At 31.9% G+C, this 18,074-nt stretch overlaps 4 protein-coding genes across 4 annotated transcripts; all 4 read right to left on the minus strand.

Annotated features, from left to right (window-relative positions):
• Window positions 1–84: 84 nt before the first annotated feature.
• Window positions 85–4,190, minus strand: LOC138893246 (very-long-chain aldehyde decarbonylase CER3-like). The gene is made up of 6 exons (XM_070177023.1): window positions 3,454–4,190; window positions 3,253–3,360; window positions 2,047–2,253; window positions 1,115–1,225; window positions 842–1,015; window positions 85–502 (listed from the first exon to the last, which is right to left on the minus strand). The coding sequence occupies exons 1-6, from the start codon at window positions 3,658–3,660 to the stop codon at window positions 326–328; spliced, it is 984 nt and encodes a 327-aa protein (XP_070033124.1). The 5' UTR covers window positions 3,661–4,190; the 3' UTR covers window positions 85–325.
• A 427-nt stretch (window positions 4,191–4,617) lies between these two features.
• On the minus strand, window positions 4,618–8,636 carry LOC138893244 (very-long-chain aldehyde decarbonylase CER3-like). Its single transcript, XM_070177021.1, has 6 exons — window positions 7,987–8,636; window positions 7,786–7,893; window positions 6,580–6,786; window positions 5,648–5,758; window positions 5,375–5,548; window positions 4,618–5,035 (listed from the first exon to the last, which is right to left on the minus strand). The coding sequence occupies exons 1-6, from the start codon at window positions 8,191–8,193 to the stop codon at window positions 4,859–4,861; spliced, it is 984 nt and encodes a 327-aa protein (XP_070033122.1). The 5' UTR covers window positions 8,194–8,636; the 3' UTR covers window positions 4,618–4,858.
• A 511-nt stretch (window positions 8,637–9,147) lies between these two features.
• On the minus strand, window positions 9,148–13,166 carry LOC138893242 (very-long-chain aldehyde decarbonylase CER3-like). The gene is made up of 6 exons (XM_070177019.1): window positions 12,517–13,166; window positions 12,316–12,423; window positions 11,110–11,316; window positions 10,178–10,288; window positions 9,905–10,078; window positions 9,148–9,565 (listed from the first exon to the last, which is right to left on the minus strand). Exons 1-6 carry the CDS (start codon window positions 12,721–12,723, stop codon window positions 9,389–9,391), a joined length of 984 nt encoding a protein of 327 aa, XP_070033120.1. The 5' UTR covers window positions 12,724–13,166; the 3' UTR covers window positions 9,148–9,388.
• Window positions 13,167–13,678: 512 nt separating this feature from the next.
• LOC138893245 (very-long-chain aldehyde decarbonylase CER3-like) lies at window positions 13,679–17,697 on the minus strand. Its single transcript, XM_070177022.1, has 6 exons — window positions 17,048–17,697; window positions 16,847–16,954; window positions 15,641–15,847; window positions 14,709–14,819; window positions 14,436–14,609; window positions 13,679–14,096 (listed from the first exon to the last, which is right to left on the minus strand). Exons 1-6 carry the CDS (start codon window positions 17,252–17,254, stop codon window positions 13,920–13,922), a joined length of 984 nt encoding a protein of 327 aa, XP_070033123.1. The 5' UTR covers window positions 17,255–17,697; the 3' UTR covers window positions 13,679–13,919.
• Window positions 17,698–18,074: the final 377 nt, after the last annotated feature.

Genomic DNA, 18,074 nt, shown 5'->3' on the forward strand with positions numbered 1-18,074 from the left:
TAAAAAAACTGAAAAGACTTAAAAATATATATTTTGCAATTTTTTTTTCCAGTTTTTACAGAATATATATTTTTGACAAAGAAATAGTGAAAACATAGAATCATGGATTTTAATTGAAATTCTTAAATATACATACAGAATGAAATAGTAGATTATGTAATTGTACCACAAATCAAACTAAATGTAAATATCTAGCCAACTAAATTAATTTCTGTTTCTCCACACCTACAAATGGGATGTTAAGAACATTATTATTTAACCACTTTCTCAGGTAACTATTGAATTGGAAATTTTAATTAATTTCCACATGTTACTTAATCACACATTAATCAATCTGTCTGAAACTTGATACTGGCTTTAATCCATGTTTTAAAGCTGCCTCCCAAACTAAGTCGATCCTGTGCACATCAATAGCTCCAACTTCATGGTGTGTCCAGCCTTCCAATGAGTGAACCACTCCTCCTGCATGGCATGCATGGACTACCCCTCTTTCCATTGTATACTGTTTAATAATTTATCCCAAAAAAAAATTAGTTATGAGAATTAATATAGAGAAAATATATATTTGCAGGTTACTTTTAGGTGTTTCAAAAAGTTTACTAAAGGCATACAATAAAATGGATAACTCCAAGTGATCAGAAAATAGTGTGGTGAAGGAGACTAGAGAGTGGTGAATACATGTTTCATTCTTAATAAGATATTTCGGGTATGGAGTCGTCTCTGGTTGGGAGAATTTTACCCTCAAAGTGGGACTTCCATGCCAAAATCCGGATTACTCAGGCCCAAAGCGGGTACCGGATATCGAAAGAAAAAAAAAAGAGACAGACAGAAAATTGTATACCTCACAAGATCCAAGTCCTTGAACATCTAGAGGCAATCTCATGGCAGCAAGATCACCATAAGTACAGTCACTTCTAAAGGGAAAGACAGGAGGTACCACAAACTGGTGGAAATGTGCTGCTGTTGGTGCAAAATTCTGCTCACTTGGAGTTATCCATTTTCCAACTATCCATGTCTACAAATATCACCGACCAAAACAATCATATAATGATAATATATTTGAATTATTTTGATGAAATATTTCAGAATTAAATTATGCAAATAAGACGTTTACCTTGCAGTTTTTTGCTGCCTGATACTTTGTCACTTGGACTAGGTACTTTTGGTATTCAGAAGGAGCTTCCTTTTGGATCTTTAGAAATCTTTCAGTTGATGAAGTTAGCATCTGCAAATTTGAATAACATAGTCAATGATTAATTGAACATATAATTGTTCAAAAATCATGATTTTAGTATTATGACTAAATTGATATTAGTAGTAATTCTTGTGCTTAGACCGCAACAGGAAAACCAAACGGAAAAAATCATTTGGATAAAATGGAGCAACCTCTTGAATTCCCCCAATAGTTTAATTCAGTTTCAAGTAAAACTTAAAGATCAATCCACAACTTTAAATGAACTTGGCTCACTAGACTACACGATTTTGACATAGGACATTATCATTAATATACACAACTTTTCATGAAACAATCGAAATTCAGAACTCCTGGAAAAAGAAACTAATTAACATAGTGTAACTTTTTCCTATATGGATATCGATATAAATGGACCCCCAGCCGCTACTTTAAAAGCCTATCTTTTATCATCCATGTCAATGTATACAGTACAAAACTACGTTATTGCAATCGGCATAAAACCGCCCATAAAAGCGAGTGGTTCATCAAAATAACTCTTGTGAAAAGTAAAACTATAATCTTTTTTTTTGTCTGTATGCACTTGGAAAGCATTTGTCTTTTTAAGGTTTCGATCGTCATAAATGTCAAAACTATAAAGACAGTCCATGACTTGATCTATGGTGGGGCCATTGGTTGTTGAATCTAAAGAATTTTCCATCCAAAGAAAATTCGTACCCAAAAATTATAGTAGTATGGTCTTAATCATAAATTTTTGACAAAACAGCCAAGAAAATGGCTATACATGGATAAATATAAAGCCAAAAATTGAAAAAAATTAAATTTAAAAGGGAAGTAGAAATTATGATACTTACAAGCACACGAACTTGTCTTGTGCAAAGATAAAGAGCAATAGCTCGTCCAAGTTTAGAGGTGGCTCCAGTTAAGAAAACCTCAGTGATGTCCTTTGGAATTTCTTTAAGGATAACAGCTGCAGTTAAGGTATTCCCATGTACGACTCTTACTCTAAGGTTAGGATGCTTGTTCACAAATAGTGTCCCTCCTCCATTTAGTGCCTCGTTCTGCATATATAACAACAATCCAAAATCAATGCTATGTATTATTTTTAACAACAAAAAACCTAGTATAGTTCCAAAAGTGGGTGTGGTATATAGACTTTACTGATGGATCCATCTCATGTGTAAGAAAGATATCTTTCTCTTGGCTTTAAAATGTCAAAGCAACTAAAGGAATAATAAGGAAGATTTTATGGCAAATATTTCTTTGGTTTCACATTGAATATTTGACTCTTGCCAAACTCATGAGATCATTGATGACATCAATGAATCAATCCTAAACACTATAAATAGGTGTCTTGCTCTCATTGTAAAATACACCAACAAAGAGAGAAAGAAAGAGTGATGTTTCACAGATAGGGTATAAGAAAATAGTCTGTTAAGAAAATAGAAAGTAAGTGATATTGTAGTGAGGTGGGAATATCAAAAGATTCTTTTGAGTGTTATAGTGGTCTTTGGAGTATTTTACTCGGACCTACAAAGTATAAAATTCCTTGCTATAGTAATATCAGTTGCTCATCTCAGGGCCGTAATTTTTTCTTATTCAAAAGGGTTTTCCACGTAAAAATTTTGGTGTTGTTGTCACTCTTTTATTCTTGTTAATTACCGTATCTAGGTGCTACGTTATTATTTCTCTTTTATTACCGTGAATATTATTTTTGTAGGGGGTTAATTCTCAAGACTTACCCCTACCCTACAAAGGTAGAGAGGTTGTAGACTCTCGGCTCGAGGACAAAATGAAGCAGTAGCAACAATGCTATTATATAATCAATGACATTTGCCATTTGGTACACGCACAAGATTCTTACATTTTCATCTTATTTATTACTTAACCGAGGTAAAGTGCATTAGTTTGTTAGATTCTTACATTTTCACCTTATTTATTACTTAACCGAGGTAAAGTGCATTAGTTTGTTAGATTCTTACATTTTCACCTTATTTATTACTTAACAGAGGTAAAGTGCATAGTTTGTTAACATCTGATGCGAGTAAGTTAAAGAGTACCTTGTTTAATGCAGCAAGGCTGATGACTTTGACACCCAATCTATCAGCCCTAAGAATTGCTTGCTCTATTTGTTTATTAATGCCTTGTGCTGCAAATGGCAAGAAATACTGCCACACAAATATTCACAACAAACCAAATTAGTATATTCATATCTAAAAACCGCAACTTAATAAATAGGAAAAACAAGAAAACGTACAGACCTGGAAACCAAAGCGAGGGACGACCCAAGTTTGGTGTAAGTAGCCTCTGAGGTAGTAAAAAGTGTTCAAAAAGGGCTTGGAGTAGAGCCACATTACAAGCATGGCAAGGAAAGAAAGAGGCAATAATGGTATTAAGAAGAGCTTTGTGCTGAAAGGAGTTGAACTGAATGATCTGAACATATAGGGTACATGCAATGCCGATGTCATGTCTACTACATGCGCCAAGAACACAAAATCTGGCACCCTCCCATTCTTACCTGAAATATAGTAGTATTCAAATTTTAGGAATAACTAACCTAAATAGTCGTTCACCCAGCCGACCTTTATATATCATATACATATATAATATATGTATAATTCATTTATGATATATTTATAACTATATATAATCTATGTATACATATTCAGAAATATAAATAGTGAATCAGATCGACTGACTATTTATATACGCCGGTTTGACAACCTAGATAAAAATAATCTCAAAGGGCCAAATATACCTTTGTACTTTCGAAAATGATCTAAAAATACTCATCGTTATACTATTGGGCTATATATACCCTTCCCGTCATACTTTGAAACAAATATACCATTATTTTGGATGGAGTGCCACGTGTCAGCACCAGATGAAAACGATCCATTTCTTTTTTTTACCCGATCCGTTTTAAAAAACACACCACCCGACCTGTTTTAAAATTTAATTTTTTTAAAGCATATATTTTGTAAAATCTGGAATTTTTTATGTAAAAACTGAAAAAAAATGAATTTGCAAAATATATATTTTAAGTCTTTTCAGTTTTTTTAAAGTATTTTTTTTGTAAATAATGAAAAAAAATATTTTTTTAAAAATACTTTAAAAACTGAAAAATATATATTCTGTAAAAACTGGAAAAACAAAATTAAAAAATATATATATTTCAGTTTTTTCAGTTTTTTAAAGTATTATTTTTGTAAAAACTGAAAAAAAAAATATTTACAAAATATTTTTATTTTTTTAAAACTAATGCATATGTAGTCCACTGCTTTAGGAGAGTCATTTTTTTCAATTTTAAAAAAAAATCAGTTTTTACAAAAAAAATACTTTAAAAAAACTGAAAAGACTTAAAAATATATATTTTGCAATTTTTTTTTCCAGTTTTTACAGAATATATATTTTTGACAAAGAAATAGTGAAAACATAGAATCATGGATTTTAATTGAAATTCTTAAATATACATACAGAATGAAATAGTAGATTATGTAATTGTACCACAAATCAAACTAAATGTAAATATCTAGCCAACTAAATTAATTTCTGTTTCTCCACACCTACAAATGGGATGTTAAGAACATTATTATTTAACCACTTTCTCAGGTAACTATTGAATTGGAAATTTTAATTAATTTCCACATGTTACTTAATCACACATTAATCAATCTGTCTGAAACTTGATACTGGCTTTAATCCATGTTTTAAAGCTGCCTCCCAAACTAAGTCGATCCTGTGCACATCAATAGCTCCAACTTCATGGTGTGTCCAGCCTTCCAATGAGTGAACCACTCCTCCTGCATGGCATGCATGGACTACCCCTCTTTCCATTGTATACTGTTTAATAATTTATCCCAAAAAAAAATTAGTTATGAGAATTAATATAGAGAAAATATATATTTGCAGGTTACTTTTAGGTGTTTCAAAAAGTTTACTAAAGGCATACAATAAAATGGATAACTCCAAGTGATCAGAAAATAGTGTGGTGAAGGAGACTAGAGAGTGGTGAATACATGTTTCATTCTTAATAAGATATTTCGGGTATGGAGTCGTCTCTGGTTGGGAGAATTTTACCCTCAAAGTGGGACTTCCATGCCAAAATCCGGATTACTCAGGCCCAAAGCGGGTACCGGATATCGAAAGAAAAAAAAAAGAGACAGACAGAAAATTGTATACCTCACAAGATCCAAGTCCTTGAACATCTAGAGGCAATCTCATGGCAGCAAGATCACCATAAGTACAGTCACTTCTAAAGGGAAAGACAGGAGGTACCACAAACTGGTGGAAATGTGCTGCTGTTGGTGCAAAATTCTGCTCACTTGGAGTTATCCATTTTCCAACTATCCATGTCTACAAATATCACCGACCAAAACAATCATATAATGATAATATATTTGAATTATTTTGATGAAATATTTCAGAATTAAATTATGCAAATAAGACGTTTACCTTGCAGTTTTTTGCTGCCTGATACTTTGTCACTTGGACTAGGTACTTTTGGTATTCAGAAGGAGCTTCCTTTTGGATCTTTAGAAATCTTTCAGTTGATGAAGTTAGCATCTGCAAATTTGAATAACATAGTCAATGATTAATTGAACATATAATTGTTCAAAAATCATGATTTTAGTATTATGACTAAATTGATATTAGTAGTAATTCTTGTGCTTAGACCGCAACAGGAAAACCAAACGGAAAAAATCATTTGGATAAAATGGAGCAACCTCTTGAATTCCCCCAATAGTTTAATTCAGTTTCAAGTAAAACTTAAAGATCAATCCACAACTTTAAATGAACTTGGCTCACTAGACTACACGATTTTGACATAGGACATTATCATTAATATACACAACTTTTCATGAAACAATCGAAATTCAGAACTCCTGGAAAAAGAAACTAATTAACATAGTGTAACTTTTTCCTATATGGATATCGATATAAATGGACCCCCAGCCGCTACTTTAAAAGCCTATCTTTTATCATCCATGTCAATGTATACAGTACAAAACTACGTTATTGCAATCGGCATAAAACCGCCCATAAAAGCGAGTGGTTCATCAAAATAACTCTTGTGAAAAGTAAAACTATAATCTTTTTTTTTGTCTGTATGCACTTGGAAAGCATTTGTCTTTTTAAGGTTTCGATCGTCATAAATGTCAAAACTATAAAGACAGTCCATGACTTGATCTATGGTGGGGCCATTGGTTGTTGAATCTAAAGAATTTTCCATCCAAAGAAAATTCGTACCCAAAAATTATAGTAGTATGGTCTTAATCATAAATTTTTGACAAAACAGCCAAGAAAATGGCTATACATGGATAAATATAAAGCCAAAAATTGAAAAAAATTAAATTTAAAAGGGAAGTAGAAATTATGATACTTACAAGCACACGAACTTGTCTTGTGCAAAGATAAAGAGCAATAGCTCGTCCAAGTTTAGAGGTGGCTCCAGTTAAGAAAACCTCAGTGATGTCCTTTGGAATTTCTTTAAGGATAACAGCTGCAGTTAAGGTATTCCCATGTACGACTCTTACTCTAAGGTTAGGATGCTTGTTCACAAATAGTGTCCCTCCTCCATTTAGTGCCTCGTTCTGCATATATAACAACAATCCAAAATCAATGCTATGTATTATTTTTAACAACAAAAAACCTAGTATAGTTCCAAAAGTGGGTGTGGTATATAGACTTTACTGATGGATCCATCTCATGTGTAAGAAAGATATCTTTCTCTTGGCTTTAAAATGTCAAAGCAACTAAAGGAATAATAAGGAAGATTTTATGGCAAATATTTCTTTGGTTTCACATTGAATATTTGACTCTTGCCAAACTCATGAGATCATTGATGACATCAATGAATCAATCCTAAACACTATAAATAGGTGTCTTGCTCTCATTGTAAAATACACCAACAAAGAGAGAAAGAAAGAGTGATGTTTCACAGATAGGGTATAAGAAAATAGTCTGTTAAGAAAATAGAAAGTAAGTGATATTGTAGTGAGGTGGGAATATCAAAAGATTCTTTTGAGTGTTATAGTGGTCTTTGGAGTATTTTACTCGGACCTACAAAGTATAAAATTCCTTGCTATAGTAATATCAGTTGCTCATCTCAGGGCCGTAATTTTTTCTTATTCAAAAGGGTTTTCCACGTAAAAATTTTGGTGTTGTTGTCACTCTTTTATTCTTGTTAATTACCGTATCTAGGTGCTACGTTATTATTTCTCTTTTATTACCGTGAATATTATTTTTGTAGGGGGTTAATTCTCAAGACTTACCCCTACCCTACAAAGGTAGAGAGGTTGTAGACTCTCGGCTCGAGGACAAAATGAAGCAGTAGCAACAATGCTATTATATAATCAATGACATTTGCCATTTGGTACACGCACAAGATTCTTACATTTTCATCTTATTTATTACTTAACCGAGGTAAAGTGCATTAGTTTGTTAGATTCTTACATTTTCACCTTATTTATTACTTAACCGAGGTAAAGTGCATTAGTTTGTTAGATTCTTACATTTTCACCTTATTTATTACTTAACAGAGGTAAAGTGCATAGTTTGTTAACATCTGATGCGAGTAAGTTAAAGAGTACCTTGTTTAATGCAGCAAGGCTGATGACTTTGACACCCAATCTATCAGCCCTAAGAATTGCTTGCTCTATTTGTTTATTAATGCCTTGTGCTGCAAATGGCAAGAAATACTGCCACACAAATATTCACAACAAACCAAATTAGTATATTCATATCTAAAAACCGCAACTTAATAAATAGGAAAAACAAGAAAACGTACAGACCTGGAAACCAAAGCGAGGGACGACCCAAGTTTGGTGTAAGTAGCCTCTGAGGTAGTAAAAAGTGTTCAAAAAGGGCTTGGAGTAGAGCCACATTACAAGCATGGCAAGGAAAGAAAGAGGCAATAATGGTATTAAGAAGAGCTTTGTGCTGAAAGGAGTTGAACTGAATGATCTGAACATATAGGGTACATGCAATGCCGATGTCATGTCTACTACATGCGCCAAGAACACAAAATCTGGCACCCTCCCATTCTTACCTGAAATATAGTAGTATTCAAATTTTAGGAATAACTAACCTAAATAGTCGTTCACCCAGCCGACCTTTATATATCATATACATATATAATATATGTATAATTCATTTATGATATATTTATAACTATATATAATCTATGTATACATATTCAGAAATATAAATAGTGAATCAGATCGACTGACTATTTATATACGCCGGTTTGACAACCTAGATAAAAATAATCTCAAAGGGCCAAATATACCTTTGTACTTTCGAAAATGATCTAAAAATACTCATCGTTATACTATTGGGCTATATATACCCTTCCCGTCATACTTTGAAACAAATATACCATTATTTTGGATGGAGTGCCACGTGTCAGCACCAGATGAAAACGATCCATTTCTTTTTTTACCCGATCCGTTTTAAAAAACACACCACCCGACCTGTTTTAAAATTTAATTTTTTTAAAGCATATATTTTGTAAAATCTGGAATTTTTTATGTAAAAACTGAAAAAAAAATGAATTTGCAAAATATATATTTTAAGTCTTTTCAGTTTTTTTAAAGTATTTTTTTTGTAAATAATGAAAAAAAATATTTTTTTAAAAATACTTTAAAAACTGAAAAATATATATTCTGTAAAAACTGGAAAAACAAAATTAAAAAATATATATATTTCAGTTTTTTCAGTTTTTTAAAGTATTATTTTTGTAAAAACTGAAAAAAAAATATTTACAAAATATTTTTATTTTTTTAAAACTAATGCATATGTAGTCCACTGCTTTAGGAGAGTCATTTTTTTCAATTTAAAAAAAAATCAGTTTTTACAAAAAAAATACTTTAAAAAAACTGAAAAGACTTAAAAATATATATTTTGCAATTTTTTTTTCAGTTTTTACAGAATATATATTTTTGACAAAGAAATAGTGAAAACATAGAATCATGGATTTTAATTGAAATTCTTAAATATACATACAGAATGAAATAGTAGATTATGTAATTGTACCACAAATCAAACTAAATGTAAATATCTAGCCAACTAAATTAATTTCTGTTTCTCCACACCTACAAATGGGATGTTAAGAACATTATTATTTAACCACTTTCTCAGGTAACTATTGAATTGGAAATTTTAATTAATTTCCACATGTTACTTAATCACACATTAATCAATCTGTCTGAAACTTGATACTGGCTTTAATCCATGTTTTAAAGCTGCCTCCCAAACTAAGTCGATCCTGTGCACATCAATAGCTCCAACTTCATGGTGTGTCCAGCCTTCCAATGAGTGAACCACTCCTCCTGCATGGCATGCATGGACTACCCCTCTTTCCATTGTATACTGTTTAATAATTTATCCCAAAAAAAAATTAGTTATGAGAATTAATATAGAGAAAATATATATTTGCAGGTTACTTTTAGGTGTTTCAAAAAGTTTACTAAAGGCATACAATAAAATGGATAACTCCAAGTGATCAGAAAATAGTGTGGTGAAGGAGACTAGAGAGTGGTGAATACATGTTTCATTCTTAATAAGATATTTCGGGTATGGAGTCGTCTCTGGTTGGGAGAATTTTACCCTCAAAGTGGGACTTCCATGCCAAAATCCGGATTACTCAGGCCCAAAGCGGGTACCGGATATCGAAAGAAAAAAAAAAGAGACAGACAGAAAATTGTATACCTCACAAGATCCAAGTCCTTGAACATCTAGAGGCAATCTCATGGCAGCAAGATCACCATAAGTACAGTCACTTCTAAAGGGAAAGACAGGAGGTACCACAAACTGGTGGAAATGTGCTGCTGTTGGTGCAAAATTCTGCTCACTTGGAGTTATCCATTTTCCAACTATCCATGTCTACAAATATCACCGACCAAAACAATCATATAATGATAATATATTTGAATTATTTTGATGAAATATTTCAGAATTAAATTATGCAAATAAGACGTTTACCTTGCAGTTTTTTGCTGCCTGATACTTTGTCACTTGGACTAGGTACTTTTGGTATTCAGAAGGAGCTTCCTTTTGGATCTTTAGAAATCTTTCAGTTGATGAAGTTAGCATCTGCAAATTTGAATAACATAGTCAATGATTAATTGAACATATAATTGTTCAAAAATCATGATTTTAGTATTATGACTAAATTGATATTAGTAGTAATTCTTGTGCTTAGACCGCAACAGGAAAACCAAACGGAAAAAATCATTTGGATAAAATGGAGCAACCTCTTGAATTCCCCCAATAGTTTAATTCAGTTTCAAGTAAAACTTAAAGATCAATCCACAACTTTAAATGAACTTGGCTCACTAGACTACACGATTTTGACATAGGACATTATCATTAATATACACAACTTTTCATGAAACAATCGAAATTCAGAACTCCTGGAAAAAGAAACTAATTAACATAGTGTAACTTTTTCCTATATGGATATCGATATAAATGGACCCCCAGCCGCTACTTTAAAAGCCTATCTTTTATCATCCATGTCAATGTATACAGTACAAAACTACGTTATTGCAATCGGCATAAAACCGCCCATAAAAGCGAGTGGTTCATCAAAATAACTCTTGTGAAAAGTAAAACTATAATCTTTTTTTTTGTCTGTATGCACTTGGAAAGCATTTGTCTTTTTAAGGTTTCGATCGTCATAAATGTCAAAACTATAAAGACAGTCCATGACTTGATCTATGGTGGGGCCATTGGTTGTTGAATCTAAAGAATTTTCCATCCAAAGAAAATTCGTACCCAAAAATTATAGTAGTATGGTCTTAATCATAAATTTTTGACAAAACAGCCAAGAAAATGGCTATACATGGATAAATATAAAGCCAAAAATTGAAAAAAATTAAATTTAAAAGGGAAGTAGAAATTATGATACTTACAAGCACACGAACTTGTCTTGTGCAAAGATAAAGAGCAATAGCTCGTCCAAGTTTAGAGGTGGCTCCAGTTAAGAAAACCTCAGTGATGTCCTTTGGAATTTCTTTAAGGATAACAGCTGCAGTTAAGGTATTCCCATGTACGACTCTTACTCTAAGGTTAGGATGCTTGTTCACAAATAGTGTCCCTCCTCCATTTAGTGCCTCGTTCTGCATATATAACAACAATCCAAAATCAATGCTATGTATTATTTTTAACAACAAAAAACCTAGTATAGTTCCAAAAGTGGGTGTGGTATATAGACTTTACTGATGGATCCATCTCATGTGTAAGAAAGATATCTTTCTCTTGGCTTTAAAATGTCAAAGCAACTAAAGGAATAATAAGGAAGATTTTATGGCAAATATTTCTTTGGTTTCACATTGAATATTTGACTCTTGCCAAACTCATGAGATCATTGATGACATCAATGAATCAATCCTAAACACTATAAATAGGTGTCTTGCTCTCATTGTAAAATACACCAACAAAGAGAGAAAGAAAGAGTGATGTTTCACAGATAGGGTATAAGAAAATAGTCTGTTAAGAAAATAGAAAGTAAGTGATATTGTAGTGAGGTGGGAATATCAAAAGATTCTTTTGAGTGTTATAGTGGTCTTTGGAGTATTTTACTCGGACCTACAAAGTATAAAATTCCTTGCTATAGTAATATCAGTTGCTCATCTCAGGGCCGTAATTTTTTCTTATTCAAAAGGGTTTTCCACGTAAAAATTTTGGTGTTGTTGTCACTCTTTTATTCTTGTTAATTACCGTATCTAGGTGCTACGTTATTATTTCTCTTTTATTACCGTGAATATTATTTTTGTAGGGGGTTAATTCTCAAGACTTACCCCTACCCTACAAAGGTAGAGAGGTTGTAGACTCTCGGCTCGAGGACAAAATGAAGCAGTAGCAACAATGCTATTATATAATCAATGACATTTGCCATTTGGTACACGCACAAGATTCTTACATTTTCATCTTATTTATTACTTAACCGAGGTAAAGTGCATTAGTTTGTTAGATTCTTACATTTTCACCTTATTTATTACTTAACCGAGGTAAAGTGCATTAGTTTGTTAGATTCTTACATTTTCACCTTATTTATTACTTAACAGAGGTAAAGTGCATAGTTTGTTAACATCTGATGCGAGTAAGTTAAAGAGTACCTTGTTTAATGCAGCAAGGCTGATGACTTTGACACCCAATCTATCAGCCCTAAGAATTGCTTGCTCTATTTGTTTATTAATGCCTTGTGCTGCAAATGGCAAGAAATACTGCCACACAAATATTCACAACAAACCAAATTAGTATATTCATATCTAAAAACCGCAACTTAATAAATAGGAAAAACAAGAAAACGTACAGACCTGGAAACCAAAGCGAGGGACGACCCAAGTTTGGTGTAAGTAGCCTCTGAGGTAGTAAAAAGTGTTCAAAAAGGGCTTGGAGTAGAGCCACATTACAAGCATGGCAAGGAAAGAAAGAGGCAATAATGGTATTAAGAAGAGCTTTGTGCTGAAAGGAGTTGAACTGAATGATCTGAACATATAGGGTACATGCAATGCCGATGTCATGTCTACTACATGCGCCAAGAACACAAAATCTGGCACCCTCCCATTCTTACCTGAAATATAGTAGTATTCAAATTTTAGGAATAACTAACCTAAATAGTCGTTCACCCAGCCGACCTTTATATATCATATACATATATAATATATGTATAATTCATTTATGATATATTTATAACTATATATAATCTATGTATACATATTCAGAAATATAAATAGTGAATCAGATCGACTGACTATTTATATACGCCGGTTTGACAACCTAGATAAAAATAATCTCAAAGGGCCAAATATACCTTTGTACTTTCGAAAATGATCTAAAAATACTCATCGTTATACTATTGGGCTATATATACCCTTCCCGTCATACTTTGAAACAAATATACCATTATTTTGGATGGAGTGCCACGTGTCAGCACCAGATGAAAACGATCCATTTCTTTTTTTACCCGATCCGTTTTAAAAAACACACCACCCGACCTGTTTTAAAATTTAATTTTTTTAAAGCATATATTTTGTAAAATCTGGAATTTTTTATGTAAAAACTGAAAAAAAAATGAATTTGCAAAATATATATTTTAAGTCTTTTCAGTTTTTTTAAAGTATTTTTTTTGTAAATAATGAAAAAAAATATTTTTTTAAAAATACTTTAAAAACTGAAAAATATATATTCTGTAAAAACTGGAAAAACAAAATTAAAAAATATATATATTTCAGTTTTTTCAGTTTTTTAAAGTATTATTTTTGTAAAAACTGAAAAAAAAATATTTACAAAATATTTTTATTTTTTTAAAACTAATGCATATGTAGTCCACTGCTTTAGGAGAGTCATTTTTTTCAATTTTAAAAAAAAATCAGTTTTTACAAAAAAAATACTTTAAAAAAACTGAAAAGACTTAAAAATATATATTTTGCAATTTTTTTTTCAGTTTTTACAGAATATATATTTTTGACAAAGAAATAGTGAAAACATAGAATCATGGATTTTAATTGAAATTCTTAAATATACATACAGAATGAAATAGTAGATTATGTAATTGTACCACAAATCAAACTAAATGTAAATATCTAGCCAACTAAATTAATTTCTGTTTCTCCACACCTACAAATGGGATGTTAAGAACATTATTATTTAACCACTTTCTCAGGTAACTATTGAATTGGAAATTTTAATTAATTTCCACATGTTACTTAATCACACATTAATCAATCTGTCTGAAACTTGATACTGGCTTTAATCCATGTTTTAAAGCTGCCTCCCAAACTAAGTCGATCCTGTGCACATCAATAGCTCCAACTTCATGGTGTGTCCAGCCTTCCAATGAGTGAACCACTCCTCCTGCATGGCATGCATGGACTACCCCTCTTTCCATTGTATACTGTTTAATAATTTATCCCAAAAAAAAATTAGTTATGAGAATTAATATAGAGAAAATATATATTTGCAGGTTACTTTTAGGTGTTTCAAAAAGTTTACTAAAGGCATACAATAAAATGGATAACTCCAAGTGATCAGAAAATAGTGTGGTGAAGGAGACTAGAGAGTGGTGAATACATGTTTCATTCTTAATAAGATATTTCGGGTATGGAGTCGTCTCTGGTTGGGAGAATTTTACCCTCAAAGTGGGACTTCCATGCCAAAATCCGGATTACTCAGGCCCAAAGCGGGTACCGGATATCGAAAGAAAAAAAAAAGAGACAGACAGAAAATTGTATACCTCACAAGATCCAAGTCCTTGAACATCTAGAGGCAATCTCATGGCAGCAAGATCACCATAAGTACAGTCACTTCTAAAGGGAAAGACAGGAGGTACCACAAACTGGTGGAAATGTGCTGCTGTTGGTGCAAAATTCTGCTCACTTGGAGTTATCCATTTTCCAACTATCCATGTCTACAAATATCACCGACCAAAACAATCATATAATGATAATATATTTGAATTATTTTGATGAAATATTTCAGAATTAAATTATGCAAATAAGACGTTTACCTTGCAGTTTTTTGCTGCCTGATACTTTGTCACTTGGACTAGGTACTTTTGGTATTCAGAAGGAGCTTCCTTTTGGATCTTTAGAAATCTTTCAGTTGATGAAGTTAGCATCTGCAAATTTGAATAACATAGTCAATGATTAATTGAACATATAATTGTTCAAAAATCATGATTTTAGTATTATGACTAAATTGATATTAGTAGTAATTCTTGTGCTTAGACCGCAACAGGAAAACCAAACGGAAAAAATCATTTGGATAAAATGGAGCAACCTCTTGAATTCCCCCAATAGTTTAATTCAGTTTCAAGTAAAACTTAAAGATCAATCCACAACTTTAAATGAACTTGGCTCACTAGACTACACGATTTTGACATAGGACATTATCATTAATATACACAACTTTTCATGAAACAATCGAAATTCAGAACTCCTGGAAAAAGAAACTAATTAACATAGTGTAACTTTTTCCTATATGGATATCGATATAAATGGACCCCCAGCCGCTACTTTAAAAGCCTATCTTTTATCATCCATGTCAATGTATACAGTACAAAACTACGTTATTGCAATCGGCATAAAACCGCCCATAAAAGCGAGTGGTTCATCAAAATAACTCTTGTGAAAAGTAAAACTATAATCTTTTTTTTTGTCTGTATGCACTTGGAAAGCATTTGTCTTTTTAAGGTTTCGATCGTCATAAATGTCAAAACTATAAAGACAGTCCATGACTTGATCTATGGTGGGGCCATTGGTTGTTGAATCTAAAGAATTTTCCATCCAAAGAAAATTCGTACCCAAAAATTATAGTAGTATGGTCTTAATCATAAATTTTTGACAAAACAGCCAAGAAAATGGCTATACATGGATAAATATAAAGCCAAAAATTGAAAAAAATTAAATTTAAAAGGGAAGTAGAAATTATGATACTTACAAGCACACGAACTTGTCTTGTGCAAAGATAAAGAGCAATAGCTCGTCCAAGTTTAGAGGTGGCTCCAGTTAAGAAAACCTCAGTGATGTCCTTTGGAATTTCTTTAAGGATAACAGCTGCAGTTAAGGTATTCCCATGTACGACTCTTACTCTAAGGTTAGGATGCTTGTTCACAAATAGTGTCCCTCCTCCATTTAGTGCCTCGTTCTGCATATATAACAACAATCCAAAATCAATGCTATGTATTATTTTTAACAACAAAAAACCTAGTATAGTTCCAAAAGTGGGTGTGGTATATAGACTTTACTGATGGATCCATCTCATGTGTAAGAAAGATATCTTTCTCTTGGCTTTAAAATGTCAAAGCAACTAAAGGAATAATAAGGAAGATTTTATGGCAAATATTTCTTTGGTTTCACATTGAATATTTGACTCTTGCCAAACTCATGAGATCATTGATGACATCAATGAATCAATCCTAAACACTATAAATAGGTGTCTTGCTCTCATTGTAAAATACACCAACAAAGAGAGAAAGAAAGAGTGATGTTTCACAGATAGGGTATAAGAAAATAGTCTGTTAAGAAAATAGAAAGTAAGTGATATTGTAGTGAGGTGGGAATATCAAAAGATTCTTTTGAGTGTTATAGTGGTCTTTGGAGTATTTTACTCGGACCTACAAAGTATAAAATTCCTTGCTATAGTAATATCAGTTGCTCATCTCAGGGCCGTAATTTTTTCTTATTCAAAAGGGTTTTCCACGTAAAAATTTTGGTGTTGTTGTCACTCTTTTATTCTTGTTAATTACCGTATCTAGGTGCTACGTTATTATTTCTCTTTTATTACCGTGAATATTATTTTTGTAGGGGGTTAATTCTCAAGACTTACCCCTACCCTACAAAGGTAGAGAGGTTGTAGACTCTCGGCTCGAGGACAAAATGAAGCAGTAGCAACAATGCTATTATATAATCAATGACATTTGCCATTTGGTACACGCACAAGATTCTTACATTTTCATCTTATTTATTACTTAACCGAGGTAAAGTGCATTAGTTTGTTAGATTCTTACATTTTCACCTTATTTATTACTTAACCGAGGTAAAGTGCATTAGTTTGTTAGATTCTTACATTTTCACCTTATTTATTACTTAACAGAGGTAAAGTGCATAGTTTGTTAACATCTGATGCGAGTAAGTTAAAGAGTACCTTGTTTAATGCAGCAAGGCTGATGACTTTGACACCCAATCTATCAGCCCTAAGAATTGCTTGCTCTATTTGTTTATTAATGCCTTGTGCTGCAAATGGCAAGAAATACTGCCACACAAATATTCACAACAAACCAAATTAGTATATTCATATCTAAAAACCGCAACTTAATAAATAGGAAAAACAAGAAAACGTACAGACCTGGAAACCAAAGCGAGGGACGACCCAAGTTTGGTGTAAGTAGCCTCTGAGGTAGTAAAAAGTGTTCAAAAAGGGCTTGGAGTAGAGCCACATTACAAGCATGGCAAGGAAAGAAAGAGGCAATAATGGTATTAAGAAGAGCTTTGTGCTGAAAGGAGTTGAACTGAATGATCTGAACATATAGGGTACATGCAATGCCGATGTCATGTCTACTACATGCGCCAAGAACACAAAATCTGGCACCCTCCCATTCTTACCTGAAATATAGTAGTATTCAAATTTTAGGAATAACTAACCTAAATAGTCGTTCACCCAGCCGACCTTTATATATCATATACATATATAATATATGTATAATTCATTTATGATATATTTATAACTATATATAATCTATGTATACATATTCAGAAATATAAATAGTGAATCAGATCGACTGACTATTTATATACGCCGGTTTGACAACCTAGATAAAAATAATCTCAAAGGGCCAAATATACCTTTGTACTTTCGAAAATGATCTAAAAATACTCATCGTTATACTATTGGGCTATATATACCCTTCCCGTCATACTTTGAAACAAATATACCATTATTTTGGATGGAGTGCCACGTGTCAGCACCAGATGAAAACGATCCATTTCTTTTTTTACCCGATCCGTTTTAAAAAACACACCACCCGACCTGTTTTAAAATTTAATTTTTTTAAAGCATATATTTTGTAAAATCTGGAATTTTTTATGTAAAAACTGAAAAAAAAATGAATTTGCAAAATATATATTTTAAGTCTTTTCAGTTTTTTTAAAGTATTTTTTTTGTAAATAATGAAAAAAAATATTTTTTTAAAAATACTTTAAAAACTGAAAAATATATATTCTGTAAAAACTGGAAAAACAAAATTAAAAAATATATATATTTCAGTTTTTTCAGTTTTTTAAAGTATTATTTTTGTAAAAACTGAAAAAAAAAATATTTACAAAATATTTTTATTTTTTTAAAACTAATGCATATGTAGTCCACTGCTTTAGGA

This window comes from Nicotiana tomentosiformis, chromosome 6 (assembly GCF_000390325.3).
Source record: "Nicotiana tomentosiformis chromosome 6, ASM39032v3, whole genome shotgun sequence".
In the NCBI taxonomy this organism is placed as follows: domain Eukaryota; kingdom Viridiplantae; phylum Streptophyta; class Magnoliopsida; order Solanales; family Solanaceae; genus Nicotiana; species Nicotiana tomentosiformis.